The following is an 18,276-nucleotide window of genomic DNA, read 5'->3' on the forward strand; positions in this document are numbered from 1 at the left end:
GGGGGGCCCAAGGTCTGAAGCCTTGGCCCCCAATTTCAGAATCAGGCGGTGGGGGGGGACCCACCAATCAGACTGAGGAGGAAGGTGCCCTGATACAGGGGCGAGAGAGGCCCTGGGGCAGAGGGCGTGCACCGGCTGGGTGGTGCTGGCACCGCTGAGACAGACCACGCAGGACCTGGAACTGGGGGCGTCGGTGCCCGGGACAGGCACGGCCCTGCGAACGGGCAGGGAAAGGAGATGGAGCGCAGGCCGTGGACACGGCCACCGCCGAGGACCCCTGCCAGAAACCGTGCTGAGGACACGAGTACGTAACAGGCAGTAGCTGGAGAGGACAGGAAGGAAGGGTTTTAAAAACCTGTCCCGGTGCCGGAAGATGAGCCACCGCGAGCAGCTCCTGCCCCCAAGCCGGGCCCGTGAACGGCGCGGCGGAAGGGGCAAGGCCTGGGAGCTCTGGCTTCTCGTGAGGCACCAAGACGTCCACCGCCCCCGTGGAGAGAGATGGGCGAGGGGTCCCAGCCACCAACCGTCCCACACAAGGAGCCACCAGCAAGACCAGCAAGCAGACTGAGTCCAAACCGCTCTGCACAGCTACAAAGAAACAAAACAACTGCTGTTTCCGTCCACCGAGTCTGGGTGTGGGGTGTTGCCCAGCAGTCGATAACCAGCACGAGGACAGAAGTAAACCAGCTGTGCGAGAGAGAGAGAGCACAACACAGCACCCACGGACGTGAAGCGGCAGCCGGGAGCCGGGACCCAAGCGCCCACGGATGTGAAGCGGCAGCCGGGAGCCGGGACCCAAGCGGAGGTAAGAGGGCAGGAGTCCGTTATCTGCGGGTTGGCCTGACCGAGAAAGGCTGGCCACACAGAGGACAAGCCTAGGACACACTGCCTGGGAGAGAAAGCACAACCTCCCAGCCTTAAGGGAAAAGACAGTCTGCTGCTCACGAATCACCACGAGAAACACAAGTGGTTAGGACACCCACACGTAGGCCACTATTAACGTCTGTCTGTACAATACTTTTACGAGGATGTCACCAGTAATTCATCAGGGACGTCCTGCTGTGTGAAACAGACACAGTCCTGTCAGTAAGAGACAACCACCTACCTTGCTCGCCGGTAATGCTGTTCCACTACGAACATCGCCTCCTAAATCAAAAGTTGTCTCCGGAACAATTCTGTTGAGATAAAATAAGAAATACATAGAATTAATAACTCTCCAATGATAAGAGGTAGTCTCTTCTTTATAATACAAAAGGAATAGTTAGCTAAATATCCCAATGTTCAAAGATCTTCAAGAAATACTTTACTGTCAGAATATGAACTTAATGAATTAAAAAACTACTGTAACTTTATGAACTTTTCCTACCAATGTATAATGAATACTCGAGATCAGATTTTTGAAAACTAATAACAAAAAATTGAAAGGAAGCATAAAGAAAAAAAGAGAAAGCTGTTCCATCAGTGAGTCTCTCTAGGCTACAAATGGCACGTAAAGACAGCGCAGACGCCCGAGGTGCCAGGAGCCCACGTGTGGACTCAGGGAAGGCCGGAGTGGGGTGGGGTGGGGTGGGGGGGTGGAGTGGGCGTGAAGACAGGGCACAGGCCCAGCTGACTCCTGCCTGAAAGCCAAGCTGATGGTTTTTTAAAAGTTCACGGATACCACTATTAGGCTACAAATAAAGAAATGGAGAAATTTTTGATAATGTCAGTAATTAGAACCAGAGTAATTCTAAACAGTTTTTAAGAATATCTCAAAAATACCGAAACTGTTAAACTTATCATTATGAAAAATTAGTTCAGAATATAAACAAAATCTCATTTTAAAGAGTCAATAATCTGAGGCAAGCTATAGCTCTTCGGCACAAATGAAGGGTGAATGCAATCCATTTATTCCAGTTCATGAGAGAGGCCCAACCAAAGGGAAAAGAGCCCTAAAACACCTGTTAAGAGGCTCATACACCATGATCAAGTGTGATTTATCCCAGGGATGCACACAGATGGTTCAACAGCCGCAAATCCATCAACGTGGCACACCACGCTAACAAAAAGGATAAAAAACCCACGTGATCATCTCAACATATGCAGAACAAGATCTGACAAAATTCAACAGCCATTTGTGATAAAAACTCTCCACAAAGTGGGTACAGAAGAAACATCCCTCATCATCATAAAGGCCATGTATGACAAACCTAAGCTAACATCATACTCAACAGTGAAGAACTGAAAGCATTTCCTCTAAGATCAGGAAGAAGACAAGGATGCCCACTCTCACCAATTTTATTCAACAAAGCCAGAGCAATTAGGCAAGAAAAAGAAATAAGAACCATCTAAATCAGAAAACAAGGGAAACTGTCACTATTTGCAGATGACAAGATGTTACATACAGAAAACCCTAAAGACTCCACTAAAAAAAATTTGTTAGAATAAGCCAATCCAGTAAGCCTACAGGGTTCAAAACCAATAACAAAAATATATTGTGTTTCTATACACAAGTAATAAAATATCAGAGACATTAAGAAAACAATCCCATTTACAGCTGCATCAAAAAGAATAAATAAAACACCTAAAAATAAATTTAACCAAAGAGGTGAAAGACCAGTACACTGAAAACTCCAAGATACTGATTAAAGAAATTGAAGAAGATACAAATAAATGGAAGATATTTGTTATTTTGTGCTCATGGACTGGAAGAATTAATATTGTTAAAATGTCCATACCACCCAAGGCAATCTATACATTCAGTGGAATCCCTATCAAAATTCCAACGGCATTTTTCACAAAAATAGAACAATTCTAAAATTTGTATGGAACCACAAAAGATCCCAAGTAGTGAAAGCAACCCTGAGAAAGAACAAAGCTTTCTCGAGAAAGAACAAAGAAAAAGAACAAATTACTCCCTGATTTCAAACTATGTTATTGTACAAAGCTATAGTAATCAGGACAGGATGATATCAGCATAAAAACAGACACACAGATCAATGGAACAGGACAGAGAGCCCAGAAATAAACCCACACACATATGGTCAATTAATCTATGACAAAGGAGCCAGGAATACACCATGACAGAGAATACATAGGACAGTCTCTTCGATAAAAAGTGTTGGGAACACTGGACAGCCACGTGCAAAAGAATGAGAATAGATCACTATCTTACACCAAACACAAAAATTAACTCAAAATGGACCAAAGGCTTGAGTAAGATCTGAAACCATAAACTCCCAGAAGAAAACATAGGCAGTAAGCTCCTTGACACTAGTCTTGGTGATGAGTTTTTGTATCTGACAAAAAAGTAAAGGCAACAAAAGCAAAATAAACAAGTGGGACTGCAGCAAACTAAAAGCTTCTGCGCAGCAAAGGAAACCACCGACAAAATGAAGAAGCAATGTGTGCAAGGGGAGAAAATATTTGCAAACCATATATCTGATAAGGGGTTAATATCCAAAATATATAAAGACTTCATACAACTCAGTAACAACATCTCCTCCCAAAACAAAAAACAATTAACAAACGGGCAGAGGATCTGAATAAACATTTTCTAAAGACATACAGATCACCAACAAGTACATGGCAAAATGCTCGACATCATTAATCATCAGGGAAACGCAAATCAAAACCGTAAGGAGACATCACCTCACACCTATCAGAATGGCCATCATCAAAAGGACAAGAGGTATGTGTTGGTGAGGGTGTGGAGAAAAGGGAACACTCGTGCACTGTTGGTGGGAATGGAAATCGGCGCAGCCACTATGGAGACCAGTAATGGAGGTTCCTCAACAATTAACACTAGAGCTACCGTATGACCCAGCAATCCCACTTCTGGGTGTATATCCAAAGATGATGAGAACACTGACTTGATACGATATCCTCACCTCATGTTCACTGCAGTCTTACTCACAATAGCCAAGATATGGAAGCAGCCTAAGTGTCCACTGATGGAAGAATGGATAAAGAAGATATAGTGAGTGTGTGTGTGTGTGCACGCACGCCTGTATCTGTGTATACAGACTCACAGGAATATTATTCAACCGTAAAAATGAAGGATGTCTTGCCATTTGTGACAACATGGATGGACCGTGAAGAAACTGTGCTCACTGAAATAAGTCAGACAGAGAAAGACAATTACCATATGATCTCACTTATATGTGGAACTTAAAACAACAAGACAGCCATAAAAGGAATGAAATTTTGCCATTTGCAGCAACATGGATGGACCTGGAGGGCATTACGCTAAGTCAAGTCAAGTCAGAAAGAGAAAGACAAATACTATAGATACCACCTGAAAAATACAACAAACTAGTGAATATAAGAAAAAAGAAGCAGACTCACAGACACAGAGAACAAACCAGTGGTTACGACGGGGGTGGGGAGGAGGGCGGTACAGGGGCCGTGGGATGGGAGGCGTAAACCGCCGGGTGCACCGCGGGCTCCAGAATATGTTGTACGACGTGGCAAGCAGAGCCAATACTTTGTAGTAACTGTAAATGGGAAGTGAGCTTTGAAAACTGTCTATAAAAAAAGTCACAACAAAAAAGCCAAGCTCACAGACACAAACACTGGTGGGTGCCAGAGGCAGGGGTGTCCGGGTGGTGGGGGGAACGCCAAGACGGGTCAAAAGGTACAGGCTTCCAGTTTAAAATAACTAAGTCCTGGGGATGCAATGCACAGCACAGCGACTACAGTTCCTAAGACTGTGCTGCACAGCTGAGAGCTGCTAAGAGCAGATCCTGAAGTTCTCAGCACAGGAGAAAGCTCTGCATAACTACGTGTGGCGACGGACGTGACGAGACTTACTGTGATCACCTCACAATACACACAAATACTGAATCACTAGGTCACACACCTGAACTAATATGCCAATTATGGCTCATTTAAGAAATATACATACATGTGTGAAAAAAGGAACACATGAGTTATCTACCTAGAAATCTGCGTAACAGTTTAACATGAGAACAGTATTAATTTTAATTAATTAATTTTCCTATAAAAAAGGAAAGTCCGTTCTACTTTATGGATGTACGTGTAAGTACTGGTATAGTCAACCACGAAGCAGTTTTGACTAGTCCTGCAGGAAAAAGATGTAATAAAACTAAAATGTCACAGCAGCACTACCCCACAATGAGATGTTCGCCACGCCCTTACACGATCTCTGCTTTCAGCCAGAGACAAGACAAGAATCAACAACCGCAGGCCTCCAGAGCAGGAACCATTACGGCTAAAAGCAGTAGGAGACGGATGTGCTCACACAGAAAAACATCGCCCACAAAACTGAAGCGCCAACTGCAAGAGTGGGACAGAGACCGTTTGTAGAACTGTGCTTAGGACAGCAACGCCACCAACGCCATCCAAATAAATATGATATAAAACCTCGAAGTAAAGCCCAGTTGCGGATAAGAGGCAGTAATCGTAGGCACTGCTGACAGACGATACACAACACACCAGGAGAACCGCTCACGCGGTACGTTCTCTGGAGGAACTTCCGAGGAATAAGTGTGAGGCTACTAAGCAGGCGGGCTTTACCCTGTCCAGGCGTCTGGTGCTGAGAGGAAGAAACGGGGCGAAGGAAAGCTGCTAATTAACATGGAAACCGTTTGAGCAAGACCATCTGCTGAAGAGAACAGCCAGTGGGAAGGTCATGACAAGAGACAGGAAACGGGGAGACGGCTGGTAAACAAAGACAACCTTGAAGAAAGGAATTTTAAAAACCTGGTCCTGCCAGACACAGTAGGGAAGGATGGGTTTATCATACGAGCGTCCAGTTTAAAGCTGGAGACAGGGATCTTCCTGTGAAGTACAGACCCACGCCGGTTCTCTCGGGGACTCAGAGCGCAGTCACTTGCTGAACCCTGGCACTGAAGGCGTCGGATTCCCACGCCCGCACGGCAGTCCCTACACCCACCCTGCTGACGCGAACGTGTGCGAACCACAGAGCGTCCGCCTGGGAGCGCTGTTACGTCTTATCTGCACCAACCACGACACCCTTCACCCTTCTCCACCGCCAGGATTCAATGTGGACACGGTGAGGAGAGAGGCCAAGACGTCCTCAACAGCCTGGCAGCAGCCATCAGGGTAACTCCTAGTGCCCACAGGGAGCTAGCAAAGGGCCAGCACGAGGGAACGGGGACGATCCCCACGTGGCCCCAGGTGGAGGCTCTGAGCGGTTAACCAGAGGCCGGTCACGCAGGAAACCAAGGCACAGGAACGAGGAGGGGACCACCAGCAGGATGCTACATCTGTGCTCTCAACAGGGCGGGGGAGAAGCTACTGCCCCTGTCTTCCCAAGATCCACACCCCATCAACCTGTAAAATGGGTCATAAAGTCACTGGGCAGTATATTCATGAAAAAAATGTTACTATCAAAAAAGAAGTCTTATTCCCTCCCCCTCAGAGAAGTTTTCCCAGACGGTAAGGAGTTTCCTTTTCCAGCAACGGGCCCACGTTGCAAGTCCTCAGACAGACACTAGGTGGAGCCAAATACCTTGAATCCCTTAACAAAGAACAATGCGTTGCACGCTGCTGGCAATAGAGAAGGTACACCTCAACAAAGACACCGCGGGGATGTAAGGCTCATTACGCAGAACACCGTAATTCCAATAAAGTTGGTTTAAAGTATCAGCTAGGGCTTCCCTGGTGGCGCAGTGGTTAAGAATCCGCCTGCCAATGCAGGGGACACGAGTTCGAGACCTGCCCTGGTCCGGGAAGACCCCACGTGCCGCGGAGCAGCTAAGCCCATGAGCCACAGCTCGTGAGCCTGTGCTCTAGAGCCCGCGAGCCACAACTACTGAGCCTGCGTGCCATAACTACTGAAGCCCGCACACCTGGAGCCCATGCTCCTTAACAAGAGAAGCTACCGCAGTGAGAAGACCACGCACCGCAACGAAGAGTAGCCCCCACTCGCGGCAACTAGAGAAAACCCGTGTGCAGCAACGAAGACCCAACGCAGCCAAAAATAAATAAATAAATTTATTTTAAAAAGAGTATCAGCTAAAAAACAAAACTTAAAAATAATTTAAAACCCAGCCACAACTTCCAATTTCAAGACAAAGTCAAGACCTTTCTTTCTTCTTCTTCTTCTCTGAAACCAACCCAAATCAACAAGAACCTGAACCACAAACCACAAACTTTGAATTTTTAAAAATTAAAAGACAATAAAACACATAATCTATGGCTAATTCATTTCATTTTCAGCATGATCACAACACTCTGGGATTCTTAAAGGTGATGGATGCTCCTTACCCAGGCCTTTGTCTGGGACCCTTCGCCATCAGGCCTCCATCCACGGATCTCTTGGGCAGAGCGTGGTCCTGGCTGGGGTCCACGAACTTAAACACATGGGACACCCCAAACTGCACCTTCATCCCGCTGTGCAGCATCATCGTCTCCGATATGCGCTGCCCGTCCACGTAGGTCTCGGCATCCATGCTTCTCGGCGTGACCGTGACCACTCCATCCATGTTTGTGAGGTCACAGTGATGGGGCTCAATTCCTGAACCAAACAACTAAAAAGAAAGGAAAATCAAAGGAACTTCCATCATCAAGTACAGAGGATTTAAAAACTGAATTTTAAGACTAAGTCCCCCTTTTATGATAAATATAATCGAATAAACTCTGGATTTTTGGTGCTTTCAGGGAATTTCCCCTTAATTTATTAATTAAACACTGTCAAAATAACTGAATATTTTCACCACCCAGCAGCTTGATTTAAGGGGTACCATAACTCTGCATTTAAAAGCATATGGGGGCTTCCCTGGTGGCTCAGTGGTTAAGAATCCGCCTGCCAGTGCAGGGGTCACGGATTCGAGCCCTGGCCCGGGAAGATCCCACATGCCGCGGAACAACTAAGCCCGAGAGCCACAACTACTGAGCCTGCGCTCTAGAGCCCGTGAGTCACAACTACTGAGCCCATGTGCCACAACTACTGAGCCCACGTGTCACAACTACTGAAGCCCACGAGCCTAGAGCCCGTGCTGCGCAACAAGAGAAGCTACTGCACTGAGAAGCCCACACACCACAACAAGGGTAGCCCCCGCTCACCGCAACTAGAGAAAAGCCCGCGTGCAGCAAAGATGACCCAACGCAGCCAAAAATAAATAAATAAAATAAATAAATTTATTTTAAAAAATGTGGTCATCTTGAATATTAGACAATTAATGGGTAAATCTACACAGATCATCAGGGCTACAAATCCCTGTTCACCTGTTTTACTGCTGTGCTGAGGATGGGGTTAGAACTGAAAATGACATTAGTAATCGGGCCCCTCATTCCCTAACTGAGAAGTGAGAATACAGAGAAAGGGACATCTGCCCACGCTCAAGCCCCAGGAAGTGAGCAGCCCTGCCCTTCCCAACGCACAGACATGCTAAGCTCTGTTCTAATCCAGCCCGAGCACTGCGGCTCAGGTAACATTTTAAGTACACTTCACTGAACGCCTCCTACTGCGTGTGTGCGACCCAGTGACAGGCACTTCCACGTACGTTACCCCCCTTAATCTTGTAATCTGGAAACAACCTATAAAACCATCACCATCTTTTGGAGAAAAGCAAACAGCCCTGGAGGTCTGGGGGTGGAGTGGGACAGAAACTCACACTCTGCTCTGTTCACAATGAAGCAGAGAGAAGTGACCCAGAGCAAGCAAGCTGCTTACGTTAAAGTACAACGGCTTTCACTCCCTTCCACTCACCCACAGCGCGCAGGCCCGCACGCTGCCCTCTGACCCCCCGAAGCGGCGGAGCGGCAGCAGGACACGCACCTGGATGGAGCCGTCGTCGAACTTCTCTGTCCCGACCTCAGTGACGCTCAGCTGAAGGCGGTAGAGCTTCGGCTTGTCTCTGGAGTCGGAACCATCTGCGACGAGAGAAGGACAGGGCTTCACTAGCCAAGTCGAAGGTGCTCATCGTGTTATTTTAAACAAGCAAGCAAACAGCAGGTTATCTGTGAAGCAACACCACTGTTCTCAATCCTCAGGATTTCTATTCAAAGAACTCCCCAAATTTATTCATGCAACTTAAGTAACTGAACACACAAAATTCAAAGTAAGACATAAGCACATCAGCTTCTGTTTAAAATATAGTTCAAGGTACTAACGCCGTCATTCATACCGATGTTTTCTTATCACATAAAAAAATGTTTCCCCACCACACGGTCCTGGACTTGTGTCTGATTCTAAAGAAGACAGGGAGACCCTCCTTCCAGACTGGACCTCCTCACAGACTGCCGGGGCGCAGCGGAACCTCCGATGGAAGGAGTGTGACCCCCCAGCTCACCCCGGAGCCTCTGGACCAGACCGACCCCAGGGGTGAGGCCCCAGCCCGTGTCCCCACGTGATTCTGACAGCCACCACTGGCATGAAGTTCCAGTAAGAACTGCCGTGAACAGTGCTCACCTCCACGGAGTGGAACTGCGGTGGAGGACAAGAGGAGAGACTGGGTTTTTATTTCTGTCATTTTATACTTCCGGGAACTGCTGAGATGTTTCCCTTGCCTGTGCATCACTTTCTCTGATGGGCTGGCTTTGGGGGACCACAAGAGACGCGACCCCCTGCCCACTGACCCCCGGATGTGCGCCTCCCCTCCTCACCTGCTAACCCACCCCACCTAACACAGAGGGTCATTCTGATCTCAGCGCTATCGTGCAGGGGGACAGGGGCCTCGGCATCCACGCGCCAGGACACGGTCCCAGGGCCGTGACAGCAGCAGCCTTGCTGTGCCCGTGCTGTGCAGGCCCCCGCTGCCCCAGAGCCTCAGCAGCTTCAGAATCACTCACCGAGGAGCCGCAGTTAAAACCTCTAGGCCCCAGGATCGGGAGTGCAAACACTGCATTGTACACAGAGTGCAGACTGCTAAAATCTTAGTGTGGTGTGGTCTCAACTCTCACAGACCAAAGACACCAGGAACATGGGTGTGCAAGCTGTTAGAACGGTTGCTAATTTGAGAGTGCACAAGATAACACGCTAACGACAAACTTTCAGCAATCTCTGAGATCTGGGTGAAGGTAAGACGAGACTGAAGCAGCATTCGAGAGACACCACGTCTCACAGGCACTAAAAACCGGGTTCCATGTCTGTGTTGCTTCACAGCACATCCTCATCAGATTTGGTGGCAGCTGAAGCCTCATTTAAACAACTTTATTTCAACTCCAAGTACTGATCCAAAACAGGGCCTCAGAGTCACGTGGGGCTTTCCCTGGACAGGACCAGTTCCCATCTAGACCTGCTGAGCCCAAATCCCTGAGGGATGCTTATCATCCTGCTGGCTTTACAGGCAGCCCTAAGGACGGTCCTTGTCAAGAAGCATTCTCTCCGGCATCCACGGCACCGTGAACCACTTCGTCTCAACCCCACTGACCATGTCTGATGAGGGTTTCTGCTTCCTCACCTCTCCCACCCCTGAGCTCCCAGGCGGCTAGGTCTTTAAAACAATCTCTCTACACCTGGTACTCAGTACAGCGTGCGCTCAAGAAAGCGTTAGTGTATTAACAGTGAAGAATTATTAACTAAAATGCGGAAAACAGAATAATGTGATACGGTCTGGCACAGAATTATACAAATGAATTATCAAGAAAGCAAAAGAAGCAAATCAGTGATCAAGAACAACCGTTTCAATTACAATGTTTAAAAAAGCAGAAGAACATGAACAATATGTCTGTTTAGGGGTGAAAGAAAAATCCACATTCGCTTTCTTCTGAATTTTGTATGCTTCTGAAGGGTACCCTGTGAGCTAACAAATGGGCATTATATACTTTTCTGCATCAACATTTACATCCACAAATTTAGAAATATAAAAAGAAAGGGAGAGACACAAACTTTCTCAGTCTCTCCTTTCACTGTAACAGAAATCTATCGACAGACGGATCAGAAATAAACCTTCCCAATCCCTTCCTTCTTTCTGCTTCACAGTAATAACAGAAAACAAAGATACCTTTACAGGTATATCCTGAATAACCTAAACGGTGGCCACTCATGTCGTAGATAAAGTGGAATTCTGGGACCTCGGGCAGAAAACAGAAACGGAGGCAAGTAACGCTCACAGTGTAACTGACAGCTTCTTGTAGATCCAAGGCCCCTCCTTGGTAAAAGCACAGTCATCTCACAGGCAGTAACAAACGTGTGAAACTGTGGCTTAAAACAAAAATCTTAAAATTTTATCCCCTTCCGCAACAGGGATTCTACGAATGCTCTATTTCTGGCTCAAGTGCCGGAGCACATTTCTCCTCACGTGAGAGCTACGACAGACCCGGAGCGCCTCTGAAGGCGGAGATAAATCTTCCGAAGTAACCCCGCCACACAGACGAGTGCTTCTTCCAGAGGCTTTAAATGCTTTTTAGAAACATTTTATACTTTTGCCTTAAAAATACGTAACACATTCACATGGCGCAAAATTTGAAAGGCACAAAAAGGACGTGGTGAACCGTACCCTTCCCCACCCGCCCCCTGCCTAGTCCTCCCCAACCCGGAAGCAAATCTTCAGAACCTATTTTATGCGTATATAATTAAACAAGCTGATACTCGTGTTCTTCTTTCTCCTGGTTGGCACAAGCGTTAGAATACTATTTCGGGTTACCAAACGGAATACGCAACATCCAGTCAAATGTCCAACATTTGGGACGCACTTAAAATAGACCACTCTGAGCAAAGCCTGAGAATGTTTTTCAGGGCGCTTTTGGTGTCACTGCACAGCATGTCCACACATCCAGGCCTGCTTCTGCCTCTGGGCAGCTGGGTGGACGAGGGCCTGGGGCGTCTCTTTGCCGCCCGCTTGTGAACGGAGGGCGGGGACTCACGCGTTTAAGGAGCGCTGACCAGTGCTTCCGTGTCCCAGGCGCTGCGCTGACGCCAGAGGTTTGCGGTGAGAGAGTGAGCTCACGTCCTGGCCCCCAGAGAGCTTACGTTCGCTTACGTTTTAGCAAACCAGTACAACAGGGAAGAAACTGTTTTCGGTACGTACCAGGTAAAAAAGGAAACGTATTTATCTCTCTATTTGCTCCATTCTTTTACAGTATGAAAGTAACCAACACGTGAAAACATTAAGGAATCCTTTTCAGGAATAAAATAACAACAGAAACTTGTCTTAGACTCTACTTTATGTATTATATCAAAATAGGTACTAAATATCCCTTGTTTCCATTTTTCTTTAAAAGAACAAAAAACTAAAACTCCAAGTTTGGTTAATATCCAATGAAAACCTGTATGATCAGTTTGGAGAAAATTCAACAAACCGATATAAGATGCCGAAAGGCTGAGTAAACTTTATATACGAGAAAGTTTTGATTGTTACATCGACATGTAAAAAATGACACTTGAAATATAAAAACAGACAAAGGAAGTATTTCCATGTACTATTTAAGATGACAGACTCTAAGGCACAAAATCTGAGAAACAAATTCCAAGTAAGAAGGTCCAGCTCTGCCAGCCAGAAATGAATCTCAAGCAGGAGAGCAAGCAGAGGCCAAGGACACCCTAAACCCGCCCACGATGGCAGCGAGCGCCTCTCGAGAAAGATACAGACCCGAGCGGCACCAAGTGGGTGGCGGCCTCTTCCTCCTCAGCCTCCTGGGGTCACCGGACACGTGGCCCCGATCGGCGCTCCCTCCCCCACCCACCACCCCCATTTCTCCTCTGTCCTCCCCCCTCCCCCCCGCACCTCCTCCTCCCCTGTGTCTCCCCCTCTTCCTCCTGGGGGCGCACGGGGTCGAAGGACAGGAAAACAGCTCTCTCCCTCCTTTAGTCCAAATTCTCACTTAAAACGTAGCCTGAACAAAGACACTGGACATTTCTGCAAAATAAGCTGCTATTAAATGAAATGAATTCTGGATAGGGAAGAACTAACCAGATAGGGATAAAATGAAGGTACATTAAACTCTTAAGAAAAGTTATTTATATTAATTGAAAAGCCGACACATCCAGCATTTGGTCAGTTACCGCTGTTCTGCTCGTGAGGTTGTTCGTGCCCGAGATGAGCCGGTAGCAGGAAGCGCAGCACCCCCTTTGGAAGCGCGCCAGCCGGGGCAGGCAAGGCGACCCCTTCTCCCTGAGGTTACCACACACGCGCAGGACCCAGGTGACGGCGGCAGCGGCGGACGGAGGCCATGCAGACGCGTGCAGGGGAGAGGAGGAGAGGGTGAGCTGCAGGGAGGCGACCGTCCAGGGGGAAAGGCACGTCCCGCCCCAGCCCTGGGCTGGAGGACACGGCAGCCGTGCTCCGCGCGGCGTGGGCAGACTGCTGAGGGGACACTGAGTTGACAGGGAGTCCCGGAGCAGCAGGGGAGTGGCCGTCAGTCCATCACGGGGAGCCCCACCCGCTCCTTCCCTGAGGAGCACAGCCCAACCCAGAGCAAGGGACAAAACGACTTCTACCCCCTACCCCCGTCCCTCCAAAAGACAGTGGAAGCGCCCGCCCACATCTCAAAAGCCTCCAGCGACACCTACAGGACCTCGGCCCAACCCCGAGGACACGTGCTTGGCTGACAACGTGTCCAGGGAAACGGTCGTTAGTAACAAGTCAGCATCCACGAACACAGGGAAACTAAGTCCATTTCACTCCGCGTGCTGACTGGGCTCGGTCAGCAACGACACCTTAAGAAGACAGCGTGACCTGGTGAAGAGAACAGCCCTGGAGTGAGACAGACCCCGGCCGGCATCCAGGCCTCCTCCCCCTCACCTGCGAGTGTGGCGCGGAGCTGAACTTCAGGCACCTGCGGATTGGCTGCAGCTCTGCAGCAGGCAGCCCAAGCACTCGGGCGCGTCAGACTGACAGGGGCCCCGGCTGCCCAGCTATTCGGACCACGAGTCTCTCTGGAAGCCACCTGAGTCACCTATGTACCTACTGTGCAGCCTAAAGCAGCAGCTCGGTAAACGCTGACTAAAGTAGCAGAGGGCCGTGAAGGAAGCCGTGTTTTAACAAGCATCTGATAGATGCTGTTGCCAATACTTGGTGACAAGTAGGACACAGCTAGCATTTATCTCGGATCCATCAGTTTCTTACACCGACAAAAAATTTCTATAGGTTTTATTACCCGGGAGACCGTAAGGATGAAATAAGCAATCAAAACACCAGGTCTCACTAGAATATAAGTTCCCAAGGTCACAGGGTTTAATCTGTTTTGCTGGTGTTCTTCTATCTCCAAGGTCCAGAACAGTGTCTGACACACAGTAAGCATTCAATAAGTACTTGTCAAATAAATAAATGGATGAATTCTCATCCTGTCTCTGCTACCCACCCAAGTCAACTTTCCACTATTCATTTGAAAATTATCCTATGTCAGTTGCTATTTATCAACTTTCTCTGGGTTAATACTCCTATTTTCAAAAATTTCAGTTTGGGAGAAAACAATCATTATTAGCTTCTAGCACGTAATGCAAAATCTTGAATGGCAGACCCAATGCCCAAAGATCCTAGAAACTTCTAAGTTCAAAAACAAATGGCTGTCTTCCAGCTGCCGTTCACTGCCTCGGACCACTGAGCACCAAACCCTCACCACGAATCATGTCTGCAAACCACTGTGAGAAACCAAAGTTTCATGAACTTTTCAGCCGGAGAACTGAGAGACAAGGCAACACTCACATCTTCCTCACAAACAGCTAATCAATTAAAAAAAACCTTCAAACATAATTAAGCATAAAAACTACTACATGCAGCACACGGCCACGGACTACTAATTATGGAGTATCAGTCAAAACAACAGCATTTTCCCTCTATCAATAGAACACAACCCAGTTGTGCCACGGAGACCACTGGACCACAAGTACCACATCTAATCATTAGTTAGTTATAATCTTGTAAACAAAAATAAATACTCAAGAATCAAAGAGAAAAACATAATTCCCGGCCAAGGAACCACAGATTATCTACATAACCAGTTTGTTTTTAGCTAACTTTTTCTGTAATTACTTACTGAGCTTTATTTAAAAAGCAGTTCTGGGTGGGAGGGACAATACTCTGTTCTTCACAGCATTTTACAATAAAGGTCACATACCATCATTTTAACCAAATAAATAAGAAATGATACAGTTCAGCTGAATGGTAAACAAACGTGTCACACATATATTAAATATGCATACAAGTATGTACACTACATAGGATGTGTGTGTATAAAACATTTCCTTAAGAATGTCAATGTATTTCTCTACCTGATGGCTAAGTTATAACAGCAGCTTTAGCTTAAGAGAGCTCAACAAACGAAATATTTAGAAGGCTAACATGAACATAGACTTAGTCTATTATAATTTTAAAACTAAGCAGATATCGCTCCTCTTACAGGTGGACTTCTTAGATGTAATTATATTTACAGATATTCTTTTGACATTGTTCATACATTAAGCAGCAGTGTGATAAATACACACACACCTGCCTCTATGAAGTCTGTCCTAAGAGGAGTACATTTCAGTTTGTCATTTTTAGTAGTTTAAGTACTTTACAGGGTTATTTTGGAAAAAAAATTTAAAAGGGAGTAAATCATTTAAACTTCTTAAATTCTCTATATTCACTATTTAAAATTTTGTTTTTCAGTATTCATTTCTGTGCATGTGAAGTTTATTTTTAATGCATATACATATTTTAATGCATACACATATGAATATACATATCCTATAACCTTAATTAAGGGTTTTTTTTAAATAAATACCATCTTATGATGGTTACTGTTTTAAATAAATGATCTTAAAAAATGGTTGTCAGTCAAAAGAAAGACCAATTAAATAACATTCATCAAAAAGAATAAACTGTAAAGCTGAGAACGTACATCTGTAACACCCCTCACCTGGGCTCAGCTCTACGAGGTAGGGCAGTTTCTCCGGCGGGAGGGCAGAGCCATAGCCAGACCCATCAACGCGCTCCTTTCCGTGCAGGGGCTTCCCATCCACGTGCTTCTGGCTTTTCTTTGGGATGTAGTCTGGTGGCCTCCTCTTCAGCTGAAAGACTAAAATCCCTAGAACAGTAACATTGTAAATTATCAGCCAGACTCAAGTGAGTGTAGACGGCCAGCTGACTGGCAATCGACTGTTCAAAGATTTATCAAGAAAATGTAATTTAATAACATCTCCCAGGGAATAATTAGGCAAAACCTTACCCAATTTACACTTTCCCTCAACAGAGGAAATACTACTCTCTTGACGTGTTCTTGAAAACTCTAGCAAGCAATTTCCCAAAATTATTTTAAATTAACACCTACCCAAGCATATCACATGCATGAAAGACGACACTCCAGTTTCAGAACAAATGAATGTTTCTATTGGTAAAGAACCCTATGATCAATACATTCATACACACATGTAATAACACATGCGCACACAAATACACATACATTCTTAGTCAACCTGATTTTATTTAATTCAACTGAATTAACTCAGAATTCAAAGCAATCTGACTTTAATAAAGTTTAACTTTATACTGTTGAGAAAAGGTACTAAGCAAGTGTATGTTTCAAACTCGCAATCTACATTCAAATATGACAGGATTAACTGGCAGTCAGTTTTTATGTCTTTATTAATGCAAAGGCCCTCCACTGAGCAACAGGTAGCTTAAGATGTGTATCTGAAAGCAAGAAAACTCTATTTCATAAAAAACATACCTTTAAACCCTCACTGCTTTGACGTAATTAGGAAAAATCGTTTGGATAGTGAAAAGTCTGGATTCATTATATGAAATGACTAACTTACTAGACGGTATTTAGGGCTGAAGGCTATTTTCCCTATCACAACAAATCTGTCCAAACATCACCAGTCCGTCTGGTCAGCAGGGAAAGGATCCTGCTGCTGACAGATGAGCACCTCCCACGTCCTGACACAGTGCTCAGGTGCAGCTTCCTCAGGACACAGCACCCCTGCTGCCACAAAACGGTCTGGGCCAGGTCTCCCACTAGCCTCACCAGCAGAGAGCGGCCCTCAGGATGCGGGGACCCCCTAGGAACCACCCAGCAAGTCCAAGAAGGGGGCAGAAACCTGCACAGCAAACCACCCTCAAAAGACTCTGCCACACGCACCCTCCTACACCTTCCGGTAAGTTAAACGACAAATATTTCAAGTCGGAGTGTCACGCATCACAGAGGTAATTCTTTGACAAATAAGTTTACTCTTTACCTCTGTCATTCGGCCACTCCCTGAAGATCTGTAAAGGACACTCATCATCATCAAGGATAATCTCTTCAGCAGCTTTCTCATCAGAATGCTGGGCCCCAGGAGGAAGCATAACCTAGGAGGGAATAACAATGAACTGTGACTACACCCAAAAAGTGAATTAGCAGGTATTTAAAAGAAAGAATTTATTGTTTTTGAGGAAATAAAAAAGTCACTGTAGATAGAACTGAATTGGTCCAACACAATAAACAATTCTCAAAAACACTGACAGAAGTGAAGGAAAATAGTTTCCAATGAAAAGCTTAGCCAGCCGCCTGGACCGTCTTCATTCACCTGCTTCTCTGCTCTCCACCCTGCTCCCCGGCCCATACTAGCCTGAGTCCGCTTTTTGACAAACTCTCTTTTGGAAAGACTGCACGCAACAGTCAACCTGTGCTTAATTACTTCAGGAAAGGTGACTGCAGAACCCACCTTTCATAACCAAACTTTTCAATATGGCAGTTTCATCTAACACGTAACCTTTTAGGATAACCATCACATAACAACACAAGAGATTAGCTTTCTTTTTCTTGTAGAAAACTCGTTTTTATGATTAAATTTTAATCAGATCATTTGCATGTATTACTGGGCCATTCATTCAACAAATGCTTTAAGATACTGCACTCACCACACTCAAAAATCTGTAACACTGTATTACTCTTTATTCTATGTTTTTACAGCAAACGATTTTTCTCAATCACTCAAGAACACCCTCTGTAACACAGAGAACAGAACCAGCGACCAGGGCTGTCTCCGACGCCCTGCTGATTTCTGCCCCACCGCTCACGCCAACCAAAACACGGTCACAGAAAATAGGAGAAGCCAGTCACTGGCACCTGAAAATTATTTTCAACCTGAAGTTACTGTAATAATGTTACCCTAATAGACCTTACTCCCAATTAGATCATCACGTGCATATACCAAATGGGTTGGACTTCCGTAGAACTGTAAAACTTCTCTCCGCACTGCTGCAAACTACCCTAAAAAAAGACAAGTTTATTACAACACACCCTTATGCTAAAGTAACCAACCTTTCCTCACAGCGTCTTGCATTACATGCAGTACAGTGGGCTTGGAACACACACTGCTTCAGCATCTGACCCACACTCATCTCTTCAGTCACGGTCTTTGTCACGTATCCACATAGATCCAGTCACACAGAACTTCTCCGA

At 46.0% G+C, this 18,276-nt stretch overlaps 1 protein-coding gene across 7 annotated transcripts in view; it reads right to left on the minus strand.

Annotated features, from left to right (window-relative positions):
- The window catches only part of AFDN (afadin, adherens junction formation factor), a 134,551-nt gene that overhangs the window by 54,888 nt on the left and 61,387 nt on the right, over positions 1–18,276 (minus strand). For all 7 annotated transcript variants that reach the window (XM_082634310.1, XM_082634314.1, XM_082634311.1 and 4 more), the window contains exons 7-11: positions 17,069–17,180; positions 15,751–15,918; positions 8,747–8,841; positions 7,234–7,496; positions 1,106–1,175 (exon numbers count right to left, since the gene is read on the minus strand). In XM_082634310.1, the coding sequence (XP_082490436.1) occupies positions 1,106–1,175; positions 7,234–7,496; positions 8,747–8,841; positions 15,751–15,918; positions 17,069–17,180 (708 nt within the window). The remainder of the gene's footprint in view (positions 1–1,105; positions 1,176–7,233; positions 7,497–8,746; positions 8,842–15,750; positions 15,919–17,068; positions 17,181–18,276) is intronic.

The sequence above is a fragment of the Mesoplodon mirus genome (genome assembly GCF_964341445.2).
Source record: "Mesoplodon mirus genome assembly, chromosome: 10".
NCBI classification, from domain to species: Eukaryota; Metazoa; Chordata; class Mammalia; order Artiodactyla; family Ziphiidae; genus Mesoplodon; species Mesoplodon mirus.